This window comes from Osmerus mordax, chromosome 8, assembly GCF_038355195.1.
Source record: "Osmerus mordax isolate fOsmMor3 chromosome 8, fOsmMor3.pri, whole genome shotgun sequence".
NCBI classification, from domain to species: Eukaryota; Metazoa; Chordata; class Actinopteri; order Osmeriformes; family Osmeridae; genus Osmerus; species Osmerus mordax.
The window spans coordinates 1,034,306-1,057,097 of NC_090057.1; the positions used below are offsets into that span (position 1 = coordinate 1,034,306).

General features: G+C 46.7%; 3 protein-coding genes across 6 annotated transcripts; 2 read left to right on the forward strand and 1 right to left on the reverse strand.

The window, feature by feature from the left end:
• The first annotated feature begins 148 nt into the window (after window positions 1-148).
• Window positions 149-7,296, forward strand: LOC136947464 (AN1-type zinc finger protein 3-like). Of its 2 annotated transcripts, none has more exons than XM_067241555.1 (8): window positions 149-216; window positions 316-689; window positions 2,817-2,857; window positions 3,614-3,802; window positions 4,768-4,833; window positions 4,915-5,085; window positions 5,509-6,216; window positions 6,434-7,296. In XM_067241555.1, the coding sequence occupies exons 2-7, from the start codon at window positions 619-621 to the stop codon at window positions 5,661-5,663; spliced, it is 693 nt and encodes a 230-aa protein (XP_067097656.1). In that variant the 5' UTR covers window positions 149-216; window positions 316-618; the 3' UTR covers window positions 5,664-6,216; window positions 6,434-7,296. The 2 variants fall into 2 exon arrangements, with proteins under 2 accessions (XP_067097656.1, XP_067097657.1); XM_067241556.1 differs by having other exon boundaries at window positions 4,921-5,085.
• A 79-nt stretch (window positions 7,297-7,375) lies between these two features.
• On the reverse strand, window positions 7,376-9,159 carry LOC136947465 (protein yippee-like 5). Of its 3 annotated transcripts, XM_067241559.1 has the most exons (4): window positions 8,817-8,987; window positions 8,444-8,603; window positions 7,978-8,274; window positions 7,376-7,558 (listed from the first exon to the last, which is right to left on the reverse strand). In XM_067241559.1, exons 1-3 carry the CDS (start codon window positions 8,885-8,887, stop codon window positions 8,011-8,013), a joined length of 495 nt encoding a protein of 164 aa, XP_067097660.1. In that variant the 5' UTR covers window positions 8,888-8,987; the 3' UTR covers window positions 7,376-7,558; window positions 7,978-8,010. The 3 variants fall into 3 exon arrangements, with proteins under 3 accessions (XP_067097660.1, XP_067097661.1, XP_067097658.1); XM_067241560.1 differs by lacking the exon at window positions 8,817-8,987 and adding an exon at window positions 9,020-9,159 and having other exon boundaries at window positions 7,376-8,274; XM_067241557.1 differs by having other exon boundaries at window positions 7,376-8,274; window positions 8,817-8,984.
• A 3,138-nt stretch (window positions 9,160-12,297) lies between these two features.
• On the forward strand, window positions 12,298-22,786 carry LOC136947130 (phospholipase B1, membrane-associated-like). The gene is made up of 39 exons (XM_067240986.1): window positions 12,298-12,329; window positions 13,001-13,085; window positions 13,175-13,223; window positions 13,315-13,392; window positions 13,576-13,641; window positions 13,754-13,824; window positions 13,928-14,003; window positions 14,085-14,192; window positions 14,336-14,407; window positions 14,525-14,596; window positions 14,833-14,910; window positions 15,039-15,099; window positions 15,291-15,349; window positions 15,502-15,575; window positions 15,687-15,730; window positions 15,883-15,991; window positions 16,102-16,153; window positions 16,273-16,353; window positions 16,452-16,517; window positions 16,774-16,874; window positions 16,986-17,067; window positions 17,177-17,281; window positions 17,581-17,676; window positions 17,781-17,852; window positions 17,962-18,039; window positions 18,305-18,365; window positions 18,766-18,824; window positions 19,121-19,188; window positions 19,366-19,409; window positions 19,561-19,660; window positions 19,749-19,800; window positions 19,906-19,986; window positions 20,096-20,161; window positions 20,632-20,726; window positions 20,909-20,990; window positions 21,328-21,432; window positions 21,541-21,636; window positions 21,950-22,024; window positions 22,182-22,786. The coding sequence occupies exons 2-39, from the start codon at window positions 13,006-13,008 to the stop codon at window positions 22,464-22,466; spliced, it is 3,099 nt and encodes a 1,032-aa protein (XP_067097087.1). The 5' UTR covers window positions 12,298-12,329; window positions 13,001-13,005; the 3' UTR covers window positions 22,467-22,786.
• Window positions 22,787-22,792: the final 6 nt, after the last annotated feature.

The window sequence follows — 22,792 nt, forward strand, 5'->3', positions numbered from 1 at the left end:
CAGGTTTCACAAAAGGAACAATTCAGAAGCTGTAGGCTTGGCCTGTGTGATAACCTACATTATAGTATGACACGGTTTTGAGGGCCATGATGAGTTAAAACGCCGTGACCTGCTTACTTTGTATACAGTTTGGCTTTGCCCCCATCGGACGGCATAGACTGGGTGGTCCCATAGAGAGGGACGTAGCACCTTGTGTTGAGAGGAAAAGAGCGAATGGTAAGAAGGATTATTTCGAAAAGGCGTGTTGATACAGCGCTTGCAACATTTGCTTATCGATGTTACATGGAAGTCATATGTGTTTTTTGTTTGTTTTAGGTTACAGGTTGGACAAAGCGATTCGACACCCCTCCCTGGCTGTTCAGTCGTAGTCGAGACCCAGCTGATTGCTTTGAGTCCCGTGAGGACACTTGGATGATCAATCAATCCAAACGGAGTAGTTCGGAACGTTTGGTTTTCTGTGGCCGCTCGTGTCGGCAAAGCCATTCCAACTCCCGGTCCAGTTCGACTGGGGATTATTTCTAGAAGAGGATATTTTCAACTTTTAGTTTACCGAAGATTCTCATAACGAGTAGGCCCTTGTCTCATCCCCAGCCTCGCGTACACTTCTAATTTTAAGTCATGGGGGATACTGGTAGCGAACGTAGAAAACCACCAAGTTTACCACCTCGGTGTCCATGTGGATTTTGGGGGTAAGACGTTGCATTTTATTTTCCAGAATCTTGGTTGTATTAAGCGATATAATGGGTGAGGAAGTAAATGTTAGCATAAACCCATTGTTGTTCTGTTGTGCAGGCCGGGTGGGGGTTGGGAGAAGTTGAGATCTGGAAACCTATTCATTTCTATCGTATTGTATTTTCCTTGTGTGACCACCCTAGTATTTTCTGTCACACCTGCTCACATTTGTTGTCAATGAAATGTATTATAACATAAGAAATTTTCCCGAGGTTTCCCAAAGCCTGAAGTCTAGTTGGATCGGTTACTCTATCAGTAGGCTACAGCTGATACTTCACAGTACTGGCAACATTTTCCCTTCATTCGATATTGTCTAGTTGTGGAATGTTTCGGATTTAATACAGTTATCTAGTTTTATTTTCAGTCTTTGTAAGCATTTAGCTGTATTACGACTCGTTGAGTAGCCTAAAAAATAATAGATTTTTTAATTTAATTTAATTAGAACACTATTTAAAGAATAGGACGTGTGGTGGGGGTGGATTATATCATACTATGACTGACACACACACACACATACACACAGAGGATTTTGGGGTGTTACCCCCTGGTTGCTCTCAAGTCAATCTAAGGACCCCTCACACCTGTCAATGTCAGGTGATGCAGTTGACATGTTTATTACACATGCCCAAAGACAACACCTGCTTTTTTTTGTGTCAAAAGCTTGTCACTTAAAACTCCTCGCAAGCCTCCTTTTAGATAGAAACCAGAAACTGATTTTTGTGTAAGTCGTTTTAATTACTGACACTGTTTTTGTGGCGTTGACTTGCCGTGTTGTAACAGGAATTTGAGTAAATATTTGGACTGCCCCCCACCACATCATCATTGTGCTAGTTCATGGGTATCTAGGATGAATATGCTGCACTCCTATTTTGGGCCATTTCATTGCTGGTAAAATTAACGCAGAGGATATCAATATGGCTGAAGGTATATACATAAAAATAAAACCTTTTTTTTAGGGTGTGCAGGGTTTCTGGCCTCAGGTATCATCTGCATGTGTTCATGTGAGTGACAAGTGTCCCGGTTACAAACCCCAACAGGCGTTCAGGGTTGGGAGTCTAAAATGTAACCCAGGTCATTTGTGACCCTGCATTGGTCACATTCCCTCCTGCAGGCACAATGGCTGAACCCCCTCTGCAGTTTCAGCCTGTCCCATGTTGACAGGACACAGCTGACTGAACTGTCCCAGTAAAGGACATTGTTTTTTTGTTTTTTTAAAAGAGGGTGTTGGAGAGGTCCAGAAGGAGAACATCCCTCTGAAACATGATGTCATACAGGGATGGAGTTTATGAAATGTTGGAGGAAAACGTGTGTTAGGTGTGAGGAAATGTAGACCATAGATGCTGAGCAAATATATATTTTTATTATATTGTGAACCGTGTATGACAGGGAGTATTACTGTTTCATCAATGACCAAACAGGAAATATAACACGACCTGTGGAACCTGACCTGAGATTTACTTTTCAGTCCACATACTCATCTTGTTTATTTTTTCATTCTTAATTTTTCCCATAATTGACGACTAGACTGCTGAAGTTGTGAATGTAGCGTCATGTGTTAGAAGCCTGTGGTGCTGTTGTCCCATGACTCCTTTGTAGGATAGGCTCTTGCACGTTTGGTCACCTCCCTCCTTCGTGAACTTGTTCCACAGTTACAGATAACATCAAAAGACTGCAGTGTTTGCCGGTTACTCATTCTTTGCCAAATATATGCTTTATAGCTACCTGATACTATTTCCTGTTTAACAGTTGACACTTCCCCTACCCTGTCACTTCAGCCTTCAGGGCTCCTCCCTCCTTCCCTAATATGACTTTCTGTCATTTGTCACACGACCATCCGTTTATCACTCACTCCATGTAGTCATGGAAACCTCCTAGGTCTGACTGTCTGGCAACAGAAATGGGTCAGGATGGAAGCTCCAGAGTGGAGCTGAACAGGAGTCAGATTGGCCCTGTCTGTCATGTTGTGGCAAATGAGAAGAAATGAGCTCAGACGAAGGAATTGTGTATCAGGAGCATTACTACCCATTTGAATGAAGGCAGCCATTTAGACAGTCTGTTTTTAACCTGCTTTTCTGTCTTTCCAGGTCAAGTAAAACTATGAACCTCTGCTCCAAGTGCTTTGCTGGTGAGTATTCTGGTGGGCTTTGCAGTCAGTACATCACACTTCTATATGTCTGGACAGTGGCTGACTGTTTCAGGCCCGTCTGTGTACCTGAGACCAGGTGGGAAGAGTTCAGGGCCACAGATGGCCGTCGTGTGGCTGCTTCACAGCTCACCAATCACAAACACCGTAGGCTAAAACACAGCCAGGCGCAGAGCAGGATTTAGGGGCCCAGTTGAGTTCCAGACAAGGAAAGCATGAAGCCAGGACCGTTGCTCGTCAGGAAGCTGCTGGGGTATCGAGGATCTAAAATGGAGATAATGTCTGAAGTTTCTGTGGCTGGCTCCTGGGAGGCCTGGTAGAGTGTGTGCTGGAACTCTGGCGGTGTCCATGGTAACCAGGGAGAGAAGCGGGGAGAGACCTGAGGTCCGTTCTCAGTCTGGCGTCACAGGAAGCAGCTACGCTCTGATCAGCACACAGGAGCTCACCAGCCGTGCTTAACCGTTCTCGCTTCAAGAAAAAGCCCTGACTGTTGGTCCGAGTTCTGCCGAACCTTGCAGAGAGTTACACAGAGAAGGGAAGGGTGAATATGAGGTTATCGCTCTCTTCCATGTCCACATCTCTGGGTCTGGTGGACGTTAGCCCCTCACATGCATGTCATTTGATTGTCAGTGCTGATGACATGCCATTGTATGCAGAGCCATGCGCCACTCATTACCGTGTCAACCAACATTTTGATTGTTCCTTTCCTTCTCATTCCCCCTCTTCTTTCTTCTACAGATATCCAGAAAAAGCAGCCAGATGAGGACTGTGCCCCTAAGCCCGCCCCGGCCTCTGGGAGTAGCCAATCAGCCGTCTTCAGTAGCGAGAGTAGCAGCATCAGTAGCCAGTCCCTATCGTCTCAGCCCAGTGGCTCCGACCAACCGCCAAGTGATGATCCTCTCCCTGTGTTCTCTGGCACACAGGAGGGTAAGTTGGTAATCTGGGAGAAACCCACTGGTTTGAACCCCACTGAGAAGCTACCATAGCTGGCGTCACTCGCACTAGGACCTAGACGTCTCTGGAGCGCTGAAGTATGTCGCTGGTCGTGTAGTGTGGAGGTAAAGAGCCTGTTCACATGCAGGCTCCGTGAGGCATGGCTTGCAGCAGCCAGGCTGCAGGCTTCCCACTGCTGGACGGCCGCGGTGACGCCCGCCGTCACGGCCGCGGTGACGGTGACGGCCGGCTGCTATGCGTGCCGGAGGGCTGGTGCGGTGGCTCTGGTGCTGGCATCTCGCTGCCTGGCCTACATAGGAACGACGGACGCTCCGACCATCTGTCAACACGTCCACACGCCATCTCCTTTCATATTCCATACTGTATTGTATTTTAGTATAAATTGTATACGTTTTAGTGTTGTTGTTTTTTCATCACCAAAGAAATGTAAATTATGCATTGTTAAAGGGAGAGGCATACTGATCTGTAATCAGGACAGAACCTGCTGTTTAAGTTTCACAACTCTGTCTGTTTTTAACAGACACAGTGTTCTATTAACAGGCCTGCCTATCCTGAGGTGGTTTTCCCATCACTGTCAGGCTGGGCTTCAGGGTGTCACACCTGGGCCCCAGGGGGTCACACCTGGGCCCCAGGGGGTCACACCTGGGCCCCAGGGGGTCACACCTGGGCCCAGGGGGTCACACCTGGGCCCCAGGGGGTCACACCCTGGGCCCCAGGGGGTCACACCCGGGCCCCAGGGGGTCACACCCGGGCCCCAGGGGGTCACACCCGGGCCCCAGGGGGTCACACCCTGGGCCCCAGGGGGTCACACCCTGGGCCCCAGGGGGTCACACCCTGGGCCCCAGGGGGTCACACCCTGGGCCCCAGGGGGTCACACCTGTCAGTTACGTCATTGCTGTCGCCTGCTCTGAAGAACATTTTGTTTTCTCCTCTCACAGGTGTGTCGTGCACAGAGACGGCCCAGGGCACGCTGTGCACTCCCACCAAACGTCCTTACGACTCAGGTACAGCCCTGCCGTCCCCTCCTGCACCCAGCTAACAGCCGTCCTGCGTGGGCTTGGTGTGACGTTATTGGTTGTGTCCAGCTTCAGGGTCTGAGAGCGAGGCGTCACCGGAGAAGCGGGCCCGGACGGACGAGGAGGCGGGGGGGAGCGAGGAGCCTTGCAGGGGGCCCAAGCAGAAGAACCGCCGGCGCTGCTTTCGCTGCCAAACCAAACTAGAGCTGGTGCAGCAGGAACTGGGCTCATGTCGCTGTGGTCAGTACTGCCAGAACCCTCCAGTCACAGGCTAACCCTAACCGCCAGAACCCTCCAGTCACAGGCTAACCCTAACCGCCAGAACCCTCCAGTCACAGGCTAACCCTAACCGCCAGAACCCTCCAGTCACAGGCTAACCCTAACCGCCAGAACCCTCCAGTCACAGGCTAACCCTAACCACCTGAACCCTCCAGTCACAGGCTAACCCTAACCGCCAGAACCCTCCAGTCACAGGCTAACCCTAACCGCCAGAACCCTCCAGTCACAGCCTAACCCACGGGCTTAGCTTTTCACATACTCACCTTCCATGATGTCGGTCTGTTTCCCTCTCCTGATCTCTTCCCTCTCCCTCCCTCTGTCTCTTTCCCGCTCCGTCCCTCTCTCTGTCTCTCTCTCTCTCTCTCTCCCTCCCTCCTCCCCCAGGCTACGTGTTCTGCATGCTGCACAGGCTCCCAGAGCAGCACGACTGTCTGTTCGACCACCTGGGCCGCGGGCGCGAGGAGGCTGTCCTCAAGATGGTGAAGCTGGAGCGCAAGGTGGGCCGCTCCTGCCAGCGCATCGGGGAGGAGTGCTCCTGAGCACCCACACGGCCCAGCCAATCAGAGAGGAGGCACTTAGAGAGAGAGGGTGGGGGGGTGGGGGGTGGGGTGGGGAGGGAGGGGCAAGGGGAGGGGGTGGGGGGTTGAGGAGGGAAATAGCATGGTCGCTTTAGCTCGGACCTGCCCCCCCAATTCTGGTTGTGAGCTTGAACACAGTCCTGTAAAGTCTTGATCCCTACATGGGACACCTGCTGGACCGTACTCTGGACTGCGCCATCTTGGTCCCAGGGCCCCCGTGGCAAGCTGTGGGGCCTAACTCAGTCTGGCATCTTCACACAGCCTTAACTCAGCCAGTCTTCAGGGGGGTTTCCTGTAAAGAACGATCGGTCAGTTTGATCACACTGCCCCCCTTCCCCGCATCTCAACCAAGGCTCCTCTGCACCTCCATTGCTTTATGATTTAGTTGAAAGAGAAGACCGCTCCAGAACATGATTAAACTGACCCGTCTGAATTTACTGGGCCCTTAGTCGTCAGCAGGTTTCCAGTACTCTGTCATGGGGGAACATAACCCTGTCCTGTGGCCTCTCTTCAGGTTATCACCCTGTCCTGTGGCCTCTCTTCAGGTTATCACCCTGTCCTGTGGCCTCTCTTCAGGTTATCACCCTGTCCTGTGGCCTCTCTTCAGGTTATCACCCTGTCCTGTGGCCTCTCTTCAGGTTATCACCCTGTCCTGTGGCCTCTCTTCAGGTTATCACCCTGTCCTGTGGCCTCTCTTCAGGTTATCACCCTGTCCTGTGGCCTCTCTTCAGGTTATCACCCCCCGCCTCCATCCCTCACCCTCCTCCCTCCTGCCCAATCAACCAATGGTTTGGCTCCTGCATGGCATTGGATTGAACCTCAGTGTGTGTGTGTGTGTGTGTGTGTGTGTGCGCGCGTGTGTATGTGTACGTACGTGTAGAGTAAGGATGTCCCCTCTGACTCAGTTCTCGTGTGGCCATGTTTGTTTCTATGAACTGTCGTCAGCTTTGTTTAACTTGCGGACCGCCGAGCCCTGAAAGATGGTGCACCCCTCCCGTGTTCAGCTGGATCAGACACTGAACAAATGGACTCGGGTCACACAGAAACTCCGGAGCAGAGCCCTTTTCCATCTCTGCCTTCCCTTTGAATGAGTGGTTTCTGTCTTCTTGTAATAGCCCAGCCCTCTCTTTTCTCTTTCTTTACCCACGTACAAAATCTCTCTTGGGAGTTTGTGCTCCAATCATTTCTGTTTCAGCCTCTCTTCTTCCTCCCTGCAAGTCACGCAGCTTAGTTGATCCTCAGTCACTCTCTCTTCTTCTTTGTTTCTGGCTCACCAACCACCTCAATCCTGAGAGGAGATTGAAGGATGAAGAGAGCAGCGGTGAGGAGAGATGACGTGGCTGGTAGTTTAAGACCTAGTTTATCATGTGAGACCTGTTCTCTTGAGTGCTTATGAGAAATGGGGAAACAATGAGTATCTTTCTGTATCTTAAAAGAAATTTTATTTAACCATATATTGTTTTGATTTACTTACACACTAGCATAGAGCTGCATATTTAGTTAAATGTATAAAAAGAACATAATTCTGTTCCATTTTCTCTTATTTTATTAAGTTTCATTTTCACTGAGGAAGAATAAAGTGGATTAGAGGATGTGAACTGTTTCCTCTTCATTTGATCATTAAAACATCATGACTTCCTACAGAGGTCGAAGGATATGAAACTTGAGTCTGATTCATGTTGATTCAGATTTGTCACTTTATTAAAGTCTTAAAGTGATGTCAAGGAAATAGAAAAGGGTACCTGGACTGGGTCAATAATAAAAAATAAAAATAAAAAAGCCATTGGTTTCAACGGTAAATAGAATATGGAGTCCAGTCTGATCTAGAATAGGACAAGCAGCTTGAGAACTACAGTCTGTATAGAGGGAGAAGCATGGTCAAATAAGTACAACACAGGATTGAATTCAAACTCAATACAAACATCCAAATATAAGCTAACTTGTTGAAATGTAAAGTGAAAGGTATGCAATTGGATATACACCGATAACTCGTTTGGAATTCCACCATTTAGCTCTGAACAAAACCAACCAACTGCCTCAACTAATGGCAGTAGTTAGTTGGCCGCTGGGATACTGTGACATTGGGAGGTGAGAAAGCACCTGTCTAAGCTTAGCTCAAAGCTCTTCAACCACACCTCCATACACAGACTGACCAGTGACCTGCAGTCACCAACCCACTGTGAACCGATGGTGTGGTTTATCTGCTGTGCACGTCTGCAATACGCCCACCTGGGTGGGCACCTCTAAGACTAACACTAAGTGAGAAGATGCGCACAATTCTCAACAGGATTCTTTGCAGATGTAGCTGCTAGCCCACCAGAGAGCAGTTATCTGGGGTGCTGGGCTGTAAGGAGATCCCTGAGGGAGCGTGCTCCTCAAACCCCTCGCTCTCCCTCACCAGCGCCCGCTCCAAGATCACACGGCCCTCCTTGTAGCGCTGGCTGTCCTCCGTGGCGTACTCGTAGATCCAGCCCAGCTTGCTGTTGCAGTTCTTACAGCTGATGTCTCTCACCACGTGCCTGCCTGTCAGCATCAGTCTGTCCTGCACCTCCCTGTACTGCAGGTTCACCACCTGGTGGAAGGCTGAACATCAGTAACAAGCCCGGGGGCAACACCGGATCATGCAAACATATCTGTGTCGGGACCTACGTAGGGAGGTGGACAACAGAACTATGCAGTTGTTGACTCATAGGAGCATGTTGCCAGTGGTGTGCTGTCCTGGCTGCAGTGACTGGGCTCACCTTGTTGAAGAGGAAGGCTCTTCCTGTAGCGCCGGTGAAGCGGGTGGAGATGAGCTCCGTGCGGTTGGTCAGGATGGTGTCACAGCTGGCACAGGAGAAGAGCCGGGTGCCACCGATGTGATCCAGGAAGATGCGGCCCATTCTGCTGCTGTCTGCCAGGCTGACCATCAAAACAGACAGAACTCCTATCAGACACGTTCTCACACTCATTCACACAGTGTTGAGACACAGCTAGAGAGGGAATGAAACTGCGACTAGATCAAAGATGGTGGGCTGATGTGTGGTATTATTGTCATTAACTTAGCAGACCAGAAAAATGCACAACCAACCACAAGCAAGTCTGCTGCTATGCGATAGCATGATGATGTCTTACATCAATTCTGAACTGGCAGCTTTCCTTAGTTGAAAAAACGTTTCCCATTTAAAGGTATCAACACATCCCATAATTTAATCCATTACACGTGAATTGAATCCATGGATATAGCTCCATCGTTGTCTTATCATGGAACATTAGTACTTCATCCAGTTTGGAAAAAACGATAGTAACACAACAACATATGGAAGGAACTTTCTCACCGTAGGTAGATGCTTTCGGTTTATATACAGACGGTATTTCTACGCTTCGTTTTATTTTGTGTTCTCTTCAACGTTGTGCGTTTTCCTTTAGCTGAACTCGGTGCGCAGACACCCTACTCAAACAAACGTCGTGTTTCGTCCACAGCTGTTCCGCTGGAGCAACACATCCGGCGACGTTAGCCCCGCCCCTAACATTATGGTACTTTATAGTTTAACCACAAGGGGGCGGTCAAACTAGTAAAAGACGAGGGTCCTTCAAAACATATAAAAAACAAAAGCGTCTTTGACAGTATACTTATCTGTCATCCGAAGCTTGTGTGTTGGCGGAAAACAGTGAGGAGAATCCTACTACAGCAGAGATTCACAACCTGTGACCGGCTAATACAGGTGGGCCGCCAAACCAATGAAAACTAAAGTATGAAAAATGAATAAATATAAAAATATTTACACGTTATGACCAACTGACACTTCCGCCTTAATTTGCATACGACCCATTTTTTTATTCAAGATCTTTATGGAATTTAATTACCATATTTTACATAAATTATGGCATTCGTAATATTAAAAAAATCATAAAATAAAATAAGAAACTCGCATAATTCACGCAGGTTACCTCTCTTTACAATGTGTGTTTACTGTGTCGCTGATGGACCCCCAATCTCAACCCTAAACCCTTACAGAGTTAGCGAGAACACCCTTGTCCTTGTCCTTGAGAGGGAGATAATAAACTCTTATGCAAAGACAATCTCTGTTAACAGGATTAAAAATTGATTATGATCAGCAATAAATCCACTCTTATCTGACGGATTGGAAGCTCATTTGATTCAAGGGGATAATATAAGTATTTAACACTGATCAACTCATTTCCCATACCATACAGTATAGGGCTGGGAGCTTCCTGCCGATGATGAACTCAGCACAACGGACCACACTACGTAGGGCCTTGCGCTCCCTCTCTGTGCAGCTCCCATACCACACTGTGATGCAACCAGTCAGAATGCTCTCTATAGTGCATCTGTAGCAGTTAATGAGGATGACTGAGTCCATGCTGAACTTCTTCAGTCTCCTCAAGAAGAAGAGACGTTTCCGGGCCGCTTTGACCACCTTGTCTGTGTGAGCAGACCAGGTGAGGTCGTTGCTGATGTTCACCCCGAGGAACCTGACGCAGCTGACCTTCTCCACTTCGGATCCGTTGATGTGTAGGGGTGCATGTATGTAGGGGTGCAAATCCACTTCACAAACACAAGGACAAATACACAAATACACAAATACAGCCGTTCAAACCTCTTTTGCTTTGTTCATTTTTTGTGAATAATGATTGTGGATTTGTCATTTTCTTGAGGTATCTGTTTGTTCTGCAGTCCTTGTTCTACATGTTTTATCAAGTGGTGTGGCCTGTGACCTGAGTGTACGAGAAGCACATTCTTATCTCTTTTCACTTACTTACTGAGTTTTCACACAATGTTACCTTTCGCTGAAAACAGATAGTCTGAGTTACAACAAGAAAGTATCTCAGAATCCATGACCTTGCTGACACAAGTACTGAAGAATATAAGAGTTGCAAAACTTTCAACCTCATATGTTTATTCATTTGGCCAATAGTTAAGGCCTTGTGTTGACATTTTGTGATTTCAGTGAAAAGTGTGGTTGCACAGTATGAAAAACTGAAAGATAAGAGCATTTATTTAACTATTATCTTGTCTCTTACAACTGAAGAACAAACTACTTATTAAGATAAAATGCAGAATTGGCCTCTCCATGCAGTTCAAATGACCTTCTACTAATCTTAATGTACCCTTACACAATTTCTCTGTACATTACATGTTCTGTTCATCCTGTAGGATTCTTTAAAATCTCTCTCTTTCATTCTTTCACTCTTTCTGTCTGTCTCTCATTTGCTCTCTCTCCTTGTTTGCTCTTTTTCTGTCATTGTCTCTTTCAACCTACCTTCTGTTTTCGCTGACTGGCAGGTACTGGAGTTGTTGTGACGACAGTGTCATGGCCATGCCATTGAATAAGTGTTTGGCCCCACCCCCTCTGCATATTCATGATGTGTCAGCAGGTATATTTGTTGATTGCTCTGAGCAGAAGTGTAGTGGACCTGGAGATACTGAGCACCTTGTTATCTACCTGTCAGACAGACAGACTGACAGCAGGACGGGTGGTTTAGGAGCTGCATCACTGGCACACAGCAGGACACGTGGTTTAGGAGCTGCATCACTGGCACACAGCAGGACACGTGGTTTAGGAGCTGCATCACTGGCACACAGCAGGACGGGTGGTTTAGGAGCTGCATCACTGGCACACACAGACGAAGGATGTCTCTGCTGACGGTCGTACTGCTGGTGCTCTCCATGGCATCAGGTCAGCATTCTCATATTCTAAAAACACTTCAAGTATGCATGAAATGAATGTTACCAAATATGGAAACACAAACTCTGTAATTGCAGTTTGAGTATGTTTTCGTTTTAGCTGTGCATGGTTGTCTATGGACTCGATATGTATTCCTGTTATAAATCTATGTGTGAGAATTCATTACTTGATTACAGCACTTGTAACCAAAGTATCTGATTCCTTTTTGTTGTCATCTTCATCCCAAAGCCGATGCACAACTTTGCCCTGTGATCCCCCCCCCCTCCCAGCCCCCTCCTACCTCAGGTGAGTTTGATCTCCTAGCATTGATTATCCTGTAGTCAGGTGAGTGTCCATGTGTGTTTCTGAGTGGTGACAGAACTGATTGGTCCGGCTCTGGACCCTCAGCTCTACACAGCTAGTATCTCACTCAGTTCAGTACATACGGCATCCCAGAAGAAGACCGCCTAGAATCAATTTGAATCGTGGTGATGTGATGTCCTGAAATATGACTTTAAGCAGAAAACCTAGCTTTGACCCCTGACCCCAACCCTTACCAATATTGTTAACACTTATACATACATATTAACACGTATTAATGCTAATAAGTATCTCATGGTGGCCTTATAATCTATAATGCTGATTACAAGCACCTGTGTCTAAAGTGTTACTGTGGTTAATTTAAATGTTCCATTTGAAACCCAGTGTAAAGACGTTGACTCCACCTCTCTTTCCAGTTCACAGCCTCAGGCCCTCAGACGTAGCCGTGGTCGCTGCTATCGGAAACATCCAGACACACAGGTGAGAAACACTGCGGTGCATTCTGGGATATGGGATAACCAGCATTCTGGATCATAAGGAAACATGTGGAAGCATTCAAATGTTTATGATAATCAAACATAAGTCCGTCTTTCTGCCTGCAGCAGTAAGCTGTCCACTGTCCTTTCAAAGTTTCACGGTAAGCCTATATTGAAATGTTTAGCTGTGTTTTATGGTTTAATCTAAATGGGCTCTGACAGGGTATCTAGGTCCGTATCTTGGGCTTACCTATTTCAAATTAGTTCTGAAATGTTACAGTTTCATAAACAAATCTGAGTGAGTATTTTAAGTGACTCCTAAGGGAGGAAATGTCCGTGGATGAAGAAAATATTACGTTTGCAACAATATACATTCTAAAAAACATCTATCTACTGAACGTCATTAGGGCATTATCTTTCTGTAATCGATCCACCAATCGGTCTTTTGACACAATCAAAATTCAATGTGGGGTATAATATAACTGCATTGAATACATATCAAAATCGAGTGTAAAGAACACATATGAATGGACTTCATACTACTGTATGATATCTTTACTGCTCTGATAGTTGTACCTTGATAGAGCTAGTTGACAGCAAGTTCAAGTCAGTATTTATTGCTATCCATTTCACTGATAAAAAAGCATATGACAAAAGAACATTACTAGTATCCAACCACAGAAGAAGAAAAGACTGATAGAGGTAGATAGCAGGAGGCCAACCCCACGATCATGACCTCGGTGTCACCTTTACTGCACATAGATTTCTGTAGTTATTCCCCGAAGGCCTCGTAAAGTAACAAAACGTCTGAATTTCCTCCCGTTCCTTCAAGATGTCATGACTTTATTCAACCCATCCCTGACCAGTCAACTACCTGATCAAATCAACCCATATTCCTCCGACATCTCACAGCCCAGGTTAGTCAAAACACTCCCAAGAAAGAAATATACACCTGTACATGTGCCTGTGTGTGTCTCATTTTCAACCCTTTACAATTTTTCACAAGTCTCGTGGAGCAGGCCAGGGAACTGTCTCTCTCCTTTAGCAATAATCAGGTAAAAACTACCTTTTCCCAATAACCACAACCTAGTGTATTGCAAAGGTTAATTTGACCCATCAGGGACTCATCTCTCCTTCCTCCGACAGGAAGTAGACACAGATAGAGACTGGAAGCTGGTGCTGCTGTTCATCCAGGTTGACGACATCTGCGCATGTCAGGACAAGGTCAGAGGTCAAAGACAAAAAAAATCCTTCTACATTTCAGCCTTGTTATGGTCTAGTCGTGCCCATGACAACACAAACATGTCAACACAAACATGTCAAGACAAACATGTCAAGACAAACATGTCAACACAAACATGTCAACACAAACATGTCAACACAAACATGGTGTTTGCGTGTCGGCAGGTCACCTCAGCCGTGGAAGCAACTGTGCAACAACTAGATCTTGCTCTACGAGCGCTTCACTCGCAGGTCTGATAATATACGGCCGCTGGCACATCTTTCCACTACACGTTAGACTTCTTCTGGGGATTAACTGAAGTTATTGAGCAGGAGTTTATGATTGCTTTCTACGTACTTACAGTTGAAGCGGACCATTGTGAGCGTCGCGGTGTGGAACGGCGACTATGACACTGGTCCAGCCCACCAAAACAGGTGCGGCTTTTAATGAACAAACTGAGTTTTAGAGTTACACGTTTCCAGGATTTGATCGTTTTGGTTGGTTGTCATGGGAGATGTTTGGGTTTTGTGTTGGCAGGATGTGCCCATGTATGGAGAGAAACAGCGAAGGTGAACAGAGACTACTGAAGACCATACTTACTCAAGCCATGCAGGTAAAACAAGTCTTCTCATCTCTCATTTAGTATCTTCATGGACTTGTAGTTCCTAACAAGTGTTTCAATGAAACCCACCAGGAGTCCCTTGGTCGCCACCTGGAGGAGAAGCTGTGGTACAGCAGCAGGCGTGACTTTGCCGTCCTCCTGCAGGACTCTCCTTTCATCACAAACAGCGCTTCAGTCGACGTGAGTGACCAACAGTTGAAGCCACCAGCACCTTCCGACATGAAGCACACAAACACACTCTTCTCAGTCACCAGTGAGGCCCAGCAGCATAGGCGCTGTGCTGTATGTTCACACACAACTGTTCTTTTGTGCCTCCCCAACAGAGTGGGAGGCCTACCGCCATGCAAGAGTCACGTCACACAGACGAGCTGATGCTGCAGATGTGGGCAAACCTGGTCAGTCCTCCGGCCTGCTACAGAGGCAGTGTCTCTGAGGCCAACACACAGCCATTGTCCACGCTCACTTTCCAGGCCACGATGAACATTGTAATAATGGGGTCATTTGTCTTTTAGCTGCAGTCTACCAGTGGTCGGCAGAACATGGGGGACAATGACATGATCTTATCTGTCCCATGCCCCACTGAGGTAGGAAACACTCGCTCTCACGCACAAACTGTGCATGACTATCAACTACGCAAGTAGTTTATCGCAGAACAAAACAACACATAATTCAAACAAAATGTTACTGAGATAAATCTATCTTTCCCCTCCCTCTCTCTCTCCCTCTCTCTCTCTTTCCCTTTCTCTCTCTCCCTTTTCTCTCTCTCTCTCTCTCTCTCTCTCCCTTTCTCTCTCTCCCTCCCCATATATCTCTCTCTCAGAAACGGCCCTTCCTCAGGACACAGAGGAACTCTCCAGCAGCCTCCCACCACAGTGAGCCAAGTCTTCGTTTTGATCCAGTGAGTGGTTCCTTGCCATGTTGACCAGGGCCAGTGCAGACTGTCTCAGTCACAACCACATGGAGCTCCTCACAGTCCACACACTGTTCATGCTGCTGATTGTGGACGTGCTCTGTGTGTCTTGTCAGATCATGGGCACTGAGCTGCCCTGTGAGGACCTCAGCCCCTCCAGTCACCCTCCAGACTCTGGTAAGAACAACTTACACATGTTACATGTACAAGTCAAACCCTCCACTGTGACCTTGAACACTGTTCACCTGCAGTATTGTGCAAAGTAACATTTCACCCAAAGGTGAAATGATAAGTTTATAACTGATAAGTTAAATATGTTGTGGTGTGTGTGTTGCTATGTCCGCCCTGACCTTGTGTTCTCCTCCTAGTTCACGCTCTCCGGCCAGGTGACATCAAGGTGGTGGCTGCCGTGGGAGACTCTCTGACAGTGAGTCAGGCATTTGGTGGTTTCTTCTTTCACCTGTACCTAAGTGGTGAGCCCACCTGCTGAGTGGTGAGCCCACCTGCTGAGTGGTGAGCCCACTTACCCAACTGCTTTCTGACAGTCATCCAATTCTCACCTGTGTTTCTGATCAACAGGCAGGCAACGGTATTGATTCCAAACCTACCAACGTACTGGATGTCTTGCGACAGTACAGAGGGCTCTCCTTTAGGTGGGTCACCACAGTGCAGCCATTACCACTATCTATCACCTGTCTGAGTGTTAGCTACATGTATCAGTAAACCCTGACTCATGCAGTTTCTGTCTCTGTTTGGCAAATTAGTATCGGGGGAGACGAGAACCTTACCACCGTCACAACACTTCCCAGTGAGTCCTTCTCCTTGTCTTTGTGATTCACATAATCAGCTAAAGCTAATGACAGGACACCGGCCTCCAGTGCTGTGCCTCACCCACTCTGTGGACTCATGAGTGTATTACGCTCCCTTAGCTTCATCCCAGTGTCTTTTGCTGCTGTTTAGATATCCTGAAGCACTTTAACCCTCTCGTGACTGGCTACTCTACGGGCATGGGCAAACAGGACACCCCCCAGGCCTTCCTCAACCAGGCAGTGGCAGGAGGGAAAGCCAAGTGAGGAGTCCCACCAGACCGCTCTCTAAACACCTGCATCCATGCAAACACTCCTCCTCCCTGGTCTCCATGTGATCAGGTTCATCAGGTGTCTTCTTGTGTGTTTTCAGGGATATGCCAAAGCAAGTGCGAACCCTTGTGGCCATGATGAAGAATGACTCAGTAAGACGGCTCAGATGTCTTATTCAGTGATAAGAAGTATTTCCTAGAGTTTATGGACAGCTTCCTAACAACACTCCTTGGTTGACATGCATATTTTCATGGTGCCTTCTGTGTTGCAGCGCATCAATTTCCAATCTGACTGGAAGATAATCACTATGTTTATCGGAGGCAATGACCTGTGTAGCTACTGCCAGAACTCAGTGAGTACTAATATCGCGTCTTCTGTAATACCTGTTTTCGCCTCTTGGGATTTTTGTTCTTTAAAAGTCAACTGTCTCTCCCCCCTTTTTCCCCACAGCTGTTTTACTCTGTGGAGAACTTTTTACGTCACATTCAAGAGGCACTGGATTACCTTCACAAAGAGGTTAGGACTGTGGACAAGTCCCCTTTCACTCCATTTTGGTTTATCTTTTACTTAATCCTTGAGGGTTTAGGTTGGTTGAGGGGCAGTTCTATGGGCGTATGTGAAGCCCTCTGTGACATGCTTGCGTGTAAAAAGGGCTATACAAATACATTTGATTTGATTAATCAGACTAAGTCTTTCAGGAAGAGAAGAATATAACTTAATACAATGTTTGTGTCTGGTCCTGTGTTTCTCTGTCTCTTTGTCCTAATGCCAGGTGCCCCGGGCCATCGTGAACCTGGTGGAGCCCATAGACATCACCTCCCTGAGGAAAGCCCACCAGGACCCCTCTGTCAAGTGCCCCACCTGGCTGGTCAAGTACGTGTCCCTGCTCTGCCCACAACAGTTCTACATCTGGTTATCGTGCATCACAAGGCCTAGATCAGAGTGGGTTTAGACATGTAGAGTGTCTGTTTGTCCTCTCCACAGCATCCTGTGTCCCTGTGTTATCCTGCCCAAAGAAGGATCTCTAGCGTTAAAGCAGATGAATGAACTGATCAGAGATTATCAGGTATGACAAACGTCACATGGATGCGCAATCATTCTTTTGTAAAAGCAGAACTATCAGTCATGTATTTATTGTGTGATGCATTCTAATCCCTTGCCTTCGATCATTTCAGTGGTCGTTGAACGTGCTGGTGGAGTCTGGCCGGTATGACACCCACCCTAACTTCACCGTGGTCATTCAGCCTCTCCTCAGAGACGTGATCGTTCCTCTGCTGGAGGTAAGTCATGTCTGCAGGATGGTGGACGGAGACTTGAGACTCTTAAGACTCTTAACCCAGTTTGGGGTCACAGTGAAAATGATGCTTATAGACTTGCGATCGCATGTGTGTGTGAGCGCATGAGGGTAGCGTTGCCTGTGCGACTGAATTCCACCACATAGGCAATGCGACATTCTCTCTAGATTTAGTTTTAGACCCAAACTAATCCTAATGTTGCACTGTGTTCCGCTGTGTTCCGCTGTGTTCCGCTGTGTTCCGCTGTGTTCCGCTGTGTTCCACTGTGTTCCGTTGTGTTCCAGGACGGAAGGCCAGACCGTTCGTACTTCAGCGCTGACTGCTTCCATCTCAGCCAGAAGTCCCAGACTCTGATGGCTCGCTCCCTCTGGAACAACATGGTCAGACTCGAGACGCAGATGTCATACAATGAACCTAGAGAGGAGCCGCAACATGCTTTTGCCTTTAGAAGTTCATCATTCCTTTTCATTGGGTTTGTCCATAGTTGGAGCCTCTTGGAAACAAGACTGCTGTGCAGGCATTCTCCAGTGAAATTCCCCTGAAGTGCCCATCTAAGGTTAATATCTCTGACACACGTTTTCTACCTTTGAAAGTATTTCAGTTTCAGAAAAATTAATATAAAGTTTTTTTCAAAAAATAAAAAAAAGTGTATTTCTTCCATTTAGGACTCTCCGTTTTTGCAGACCTACCAGAACAGCAATTACACATATAAAGGCCCCGCCCCAAAACCTCCACCAATCACGGTAGGTCCCTACAAACGGCTCAAACATCCTCTTTGGATACAGAGGTGACCAAACTGTCAGCTGTGAGTCACTTATCAAGAAAGGACTGTGAGATTAATGAAACATGCTTAAAGATGATGGACTCACTCTGTTCTGCTTCTGTGTCCTATCTCTCTCTCTCCCTCTCTCCCTCTCTCCCTTTCTCCCTCTCTCCCTCTCTCCCTCCCTCTCTCCCTCTCTCTCTCTCCCTCTCTCTCTCTCTCTCTCTCTCTCTCTTTATCACTAGAACTGGGGGAGCGATCTCTCCTGTTCATCCGTGGCTCCATCCACAGCTGTGCCTACCTCAGGTGAGACTGAGATCTGTGCCTACCTCAGGTGAGATCTGTGCCTACCTCAGGTCAGATCTGTGCCTACCTCAGGTTAGATCTGTGCCTACCTCAGGTGAGATATGTGCCTACCTCAGGTCAGATCTGTGCCTACCTCAGGTTAGATCTGTGCCTACCTCAGGTGAGATATGTGCCTACCTCAGGTTAGATCTGTGCCTACCTCAGGTCAGATCTGTGCCTACCTCAGGTGAAATATGTGCCTACCTCAGGTGAGACTGAGATCTGTGCCTACCTCAAGTGAGATCTGTGCCTTCCTCAGGTTAGACTGAGACTCAGGGCTCACCTCACTGGCTCCCTGACAGGGCGATGGAGATGACAGGGACTTGGTGCAGTACAAACTGATGTGTTCTCCTCTTCCCAGTTCACAAACTGCGCCCAGCAGACATCAAGGTGGTGGCAGCACTGGGAGACTCAATCACTGTAAGAAAATACAAGAAGACTGAGTGGTGTGTGTGTGTGTGTGTGTGTCGGGGGGGGGGGGGGGTGAGTGATTAAGCAAACCGTCTATAGTTTCCATGATCTATGAACCTCTCTTATCATTTGTTATCGGTAACTAGTTCAACTATTGTGACATCCCTTTGATGTTCAATATCTTTTATGCAGACAACAGCATTATATAACATCTATATCATCATTTCTGGTTTCCTATCTAGTCAGAGAATTGTTTATTTGACATCTGTTTCCTTGTACATCATCGGCATGTTCTTTCTTCACAGGCTGGGGTTGCAGCCAAGTCGAAGAACATTTTTGAACTCAACCGAGAGTACAAAGGAGTTTCATGGAGGTACAGCACTGCCTAATCATACACTCCTACATGTAAACACCCTTCAGCGTACACCAGGCCTGCCTGGCCATGCATGGTCATTGTTGGAGAGCTTGGTCTGAGGCTCTGCCTCTTAGTCTCTATAAAAGTGACATTTACCAAACAAATGTTCTTGCGTGTCTGTCTGTGTTCCTGCAGTATTGGAGGTGACCAGAGCTTGGAGACTGTCACTACACTGCCAAGTGAGTGTTGCAATGCTCATATGTGACCACTAGATATCACTCTCTGAATACAGTGGACAACTTATTGACGTACAGATAGTGGCACTGTACACGTCTTAACCCCTTAAAGACGGTAGTCCATGCTGTCTCTACAACTGTTTGTTTCTTCTAGACATTCTGAAGAAGTTCAACCCCTCCCTCCAGGGCTTCTCTAAAGGTCAAGGTTCAAGGCAGAAGGGTTTCAACATGGCCGTGGCTGGGGCCATGACCCTGTAAGTACAGCCAGACTCTCACAGCCCGACGTGTCTCTCTCCTCCTCTCCTGTCAGTCCCACTTATACCCATGTTTGCTGTTTCCTAGTGAGATCCCAGCTCAGATCCAACAGTTGATCAAGGCCATGAAAGAAAACAAGGTAACAATTTTACTCACTGGATACACTCAGTAAAGTAAGTTAAGCTTGGATCATCTGACAAGTGCTCCTGTCCTCCATGTCTTCCTCTGTCTGTTCGACCCAAAGCAAGTGGATTTTGAAAATGATTGGAAGCTAGTGACCATCTTTGTCGGGGGCAGTGATCTTTGTCATTTCTGCATAGACCAGGTATGTGTACTCTCCAAGCGATACACAACAGACTGACAGAACGGTGACACACCAGTAGTGTTTTTACAGAGTGTGGATACATAACAAAGTGTTGCCATGCCTCCCTCAGAACAACCTGACTCCAAAGAACTACAGCCACAATCTGATGTTGAGCCTGGACATGCTGTACCAACAGGTCAGTGAGGAGAAACATTCTTGTGGATCAGTAGATACCAGGGGCGTAGCCAGAATAATCTTTTTGGGTAGGCCTAGAAAAATATGGATAGTCATCTTTTCAGTTTTTTTAACTTATTTACTTTGCGATGTGCACCCGGTACATCATTTTTCTGAGATATTTTCGTTTTTGGGTAGGCCTTAGAACAAATTGGGCCGTTTAGAGTATCTACCAGGGACGTATCTGCTACGCCCCTGGTAGATACTCTAAATGTATCTTTCTAAATGAGAATCATTTTCTGAACTAAAAACAAATGTACATTCTCACGACCTATCGTCATGATCTCCCTCTGTCTGTCTCTCACTCTCACTCTCTCTGTCTCTCTCTCTCTCTGTCTCTCTCTCTCTCTTTCTCTCTCTCTCTCTCTCTCTCTCTCTCTCTCTCTCTCTCTCTGTCTCTCTCTCTCTCTCTCTCTGTTTCTCTCTCTGCAGGTACCAAGAGTAATGGTCAGTGTCACTGAGGTACTGCAGCTTGAGCCTCTTCGGACGGTGCAGCAGCAGAACACGTTGTGCTCCCTGTTTCAGAGGTAAAAATATATTTTTAGATGTTTTCTAAAATTATTTTGTTTGTAAAGGTTGAAAAAGTATTTTTCAAAAGTAAATCAAAACCTGCTTTCAAAAAAGGGGGACATTCTTATGGCCCACATATCCACTTATGGTTGAAATATTTATGGTTACGTATATGTGTACTTCTGCCATCTCTGGACAGGAATAAGTGTCCCTGCCTTATGAGTCCAGATGATAACTCTCCAGAACTGGAAGAGATCAAACGTATCAACAAAGAGTACCAGGTAGGGGAGAAGAGGCCACAACTAATAATAAAGTCACATTTGTTTGGGGAGTCAGGTGGCTGAGCGGGTAGGGAATCGGACTAGTAATCAGAAGGTTGCAGGTTCGATTCCTGGCCGTGTCAATTGACGTTGTGTCCTTGGGCAAGGAATTTCACCCTACTTGCCTCGGGGGAAATGTCCCTGTACTTACTGTAAGTCGCTCTGGATAAGAGCGTCAGCTAAATGTAAATGTTTGATATTCTCTGTCTGAAGATTTAACAGGAATAAATGACAGATGAATCCATCTTGCTCAAACGCACAGATTTAATCTCCTTCTATTCATATTTATTTTGAACAGATTGAGAGCGAGCTTCTGATCTCAGGAGAACGTTATGATGGGCGGGAGGATTTCACTGTTGTCCTCCAACCTTACCTACACAGCTCCTTTGTCCCTTACGTTGGGGTTAGAACGCCTGCATGTTGAGCACAAACACACACACATACACACACATAAATGACCACACATACACACACATACATGTACACACATACTAACCGTCTGTTTTCACAGGTGGGAGTAGCTGACATGAGTTTCTTCTCTGCGGACTGTTTCCACATCAGCGAACGAGGCCATGCGGAGATGGCCATCGCTCTCTGGAACAACATGGTGAGCGAGAGGGTAGACATGGAGGATCAAACCATAAGCACAAGTGGTTGAGCTCAAACTCTGTGCTCTGGGTTTCCAGGATCATAGCTTAGTTAGTCATTAGGCTGTCAGATGGCTGAGCGGTTAGGGAGGCAGCCTATTAATCATAAGATTGTTGGTTCGATTCCTGGCTGTGCCAAATGACGTTGTGTCCTTGGGCAAGGCACTTCACGCCTCAGGGGGAATGTCCCTGTACTTACTGTAAGTCGCTCTGGATAAGAGCGTGTGCTAAATGACTAAATGTAAACGTAGTAACATTGGTGGTGTTTCACAGATGGAGCCGGTGGGCAGGAAACACATGTACAACAACTTCACACATGATCGCTCCAAAATCAAGTGCCCCTCTGAGGTATGTAACCGTCACATAATAATCCCTTCACACACAGTGTGGCAGCTCGGTCTACTGGTGAAACAAGTGTTCAACTTATCTGAGATGAGTTTGTGTGACGCACGTGTCATTTACGTCTATTTGCCTGTTTGCAACTTAGTTTGTTCTCCCCCTTTAGGATCATCCGTTCATCTTTACCAAGATCAACAGTCTCTCAAGCTCACCTGTAAAGCCCAGCACCACTGTCCACCCTCCAGTGGCAACCACCAGCCTGAGTCCAGGCCCCACGGCCCCCATCATCCAGTGTGATTCTTCTGTGCCTGTGTGGGTGACTGCTGTTCTTGCTGTGGTCGGTTTACTTATTGGTTGGGGGGTCACCTGGCTGCTCATGTCTTACAGACTGCGTCAGAACCAAAGGAAGAAGGAGGAGAAAGTGGTAGAGATGAAAGGAACTGTTTTTTAAGGCGCTGTGAAATAATGATGTTGATGATACTGGCCTACTGTTTCCACTTCTGCACAGTTTTTCTTTCATTCTTTCTCTCTCTTTATTTTTCTCTCTCATTCAGACACACATACACAAACATTCACACACGCACACATAATCACACAATACGGGTTTTGCATGTTCTACCAAGCATTCTGTAAATATAACTGTAGATTATTTATATTTCCCCTATTTTATTTTATTGTATAAACAGTACAAACGTTTTATGTTCCCAATTACCATTAAGAATGTATGCAATTATTAAATAATTGTTTTTTTAAACAATAAAAGGTGATGCCAAAATT

Bases quoted from the DNA above. Each gene is read 5' to 3' on its own strand.
- LOC136947465 (XM_067241559.1), bottom strand. From the start codon at position 8,887: ATGGGATGTGTTGATACCTTTAAATGGGAAACGTTTTTTCAACTAAGG. The intron at 8,604-8,816 runs GTAAGACATCAT...TTTGATGGTCAG, and splicing joins GCTGCCAGTTCAGAATTGAT to CCTGGCAGACAGCAGCAGAA. The intron at 8,275-8,443 runs GTGAGCCCAGTC...GCCTTCCACCAG, and splicing joins GAGCCTTCCTCTTCAACAAG to GTGGTGAACCTGCAGTACAG.
- LOC136947130 (XM_067240986.1), top strand. From the start codon at position 13,006: ATGACTTTATTCAACCCATCCCTGACCAGTCAACTACCTGATCAAATC. The intron at 19,801-19,905 runs GTAACAATTTTA...TTCGACCCAAAG, and splicing joins AGGCCATGAAAGAAAACAAG to CAAGTGGATTTTGAAAATGA. The intron at 21,433-21,540 runs GTTAGAACGCCT...CTGTTTTCACAG, and splicing joins CCTTTGTCCCTTACGTTGGG to GTGGGAGTAGCTGACATGAG.
- LOC136947464 (XM_067241555.1), top strand. From the start codon at position 619: ATGGGGGATACTGGTAGCGAACGTAGAAAACCACCAAGTTTACCACCT. The intron at 690-2,816 runs GTAAGACGTTGC...CTGTCTTTCCAG, and splicing joins TGTCCATGTGGATTTTGGGG to GTCAAGTAAAACTATGAACC. The intron at 5,086-5,508 runs GTCAGTACTGCC...CTCCTCCCCCAG, and splicing joins ACTGGGCTCATGTCGCTGTG to GCTACGTGTTCTGCATGCTG.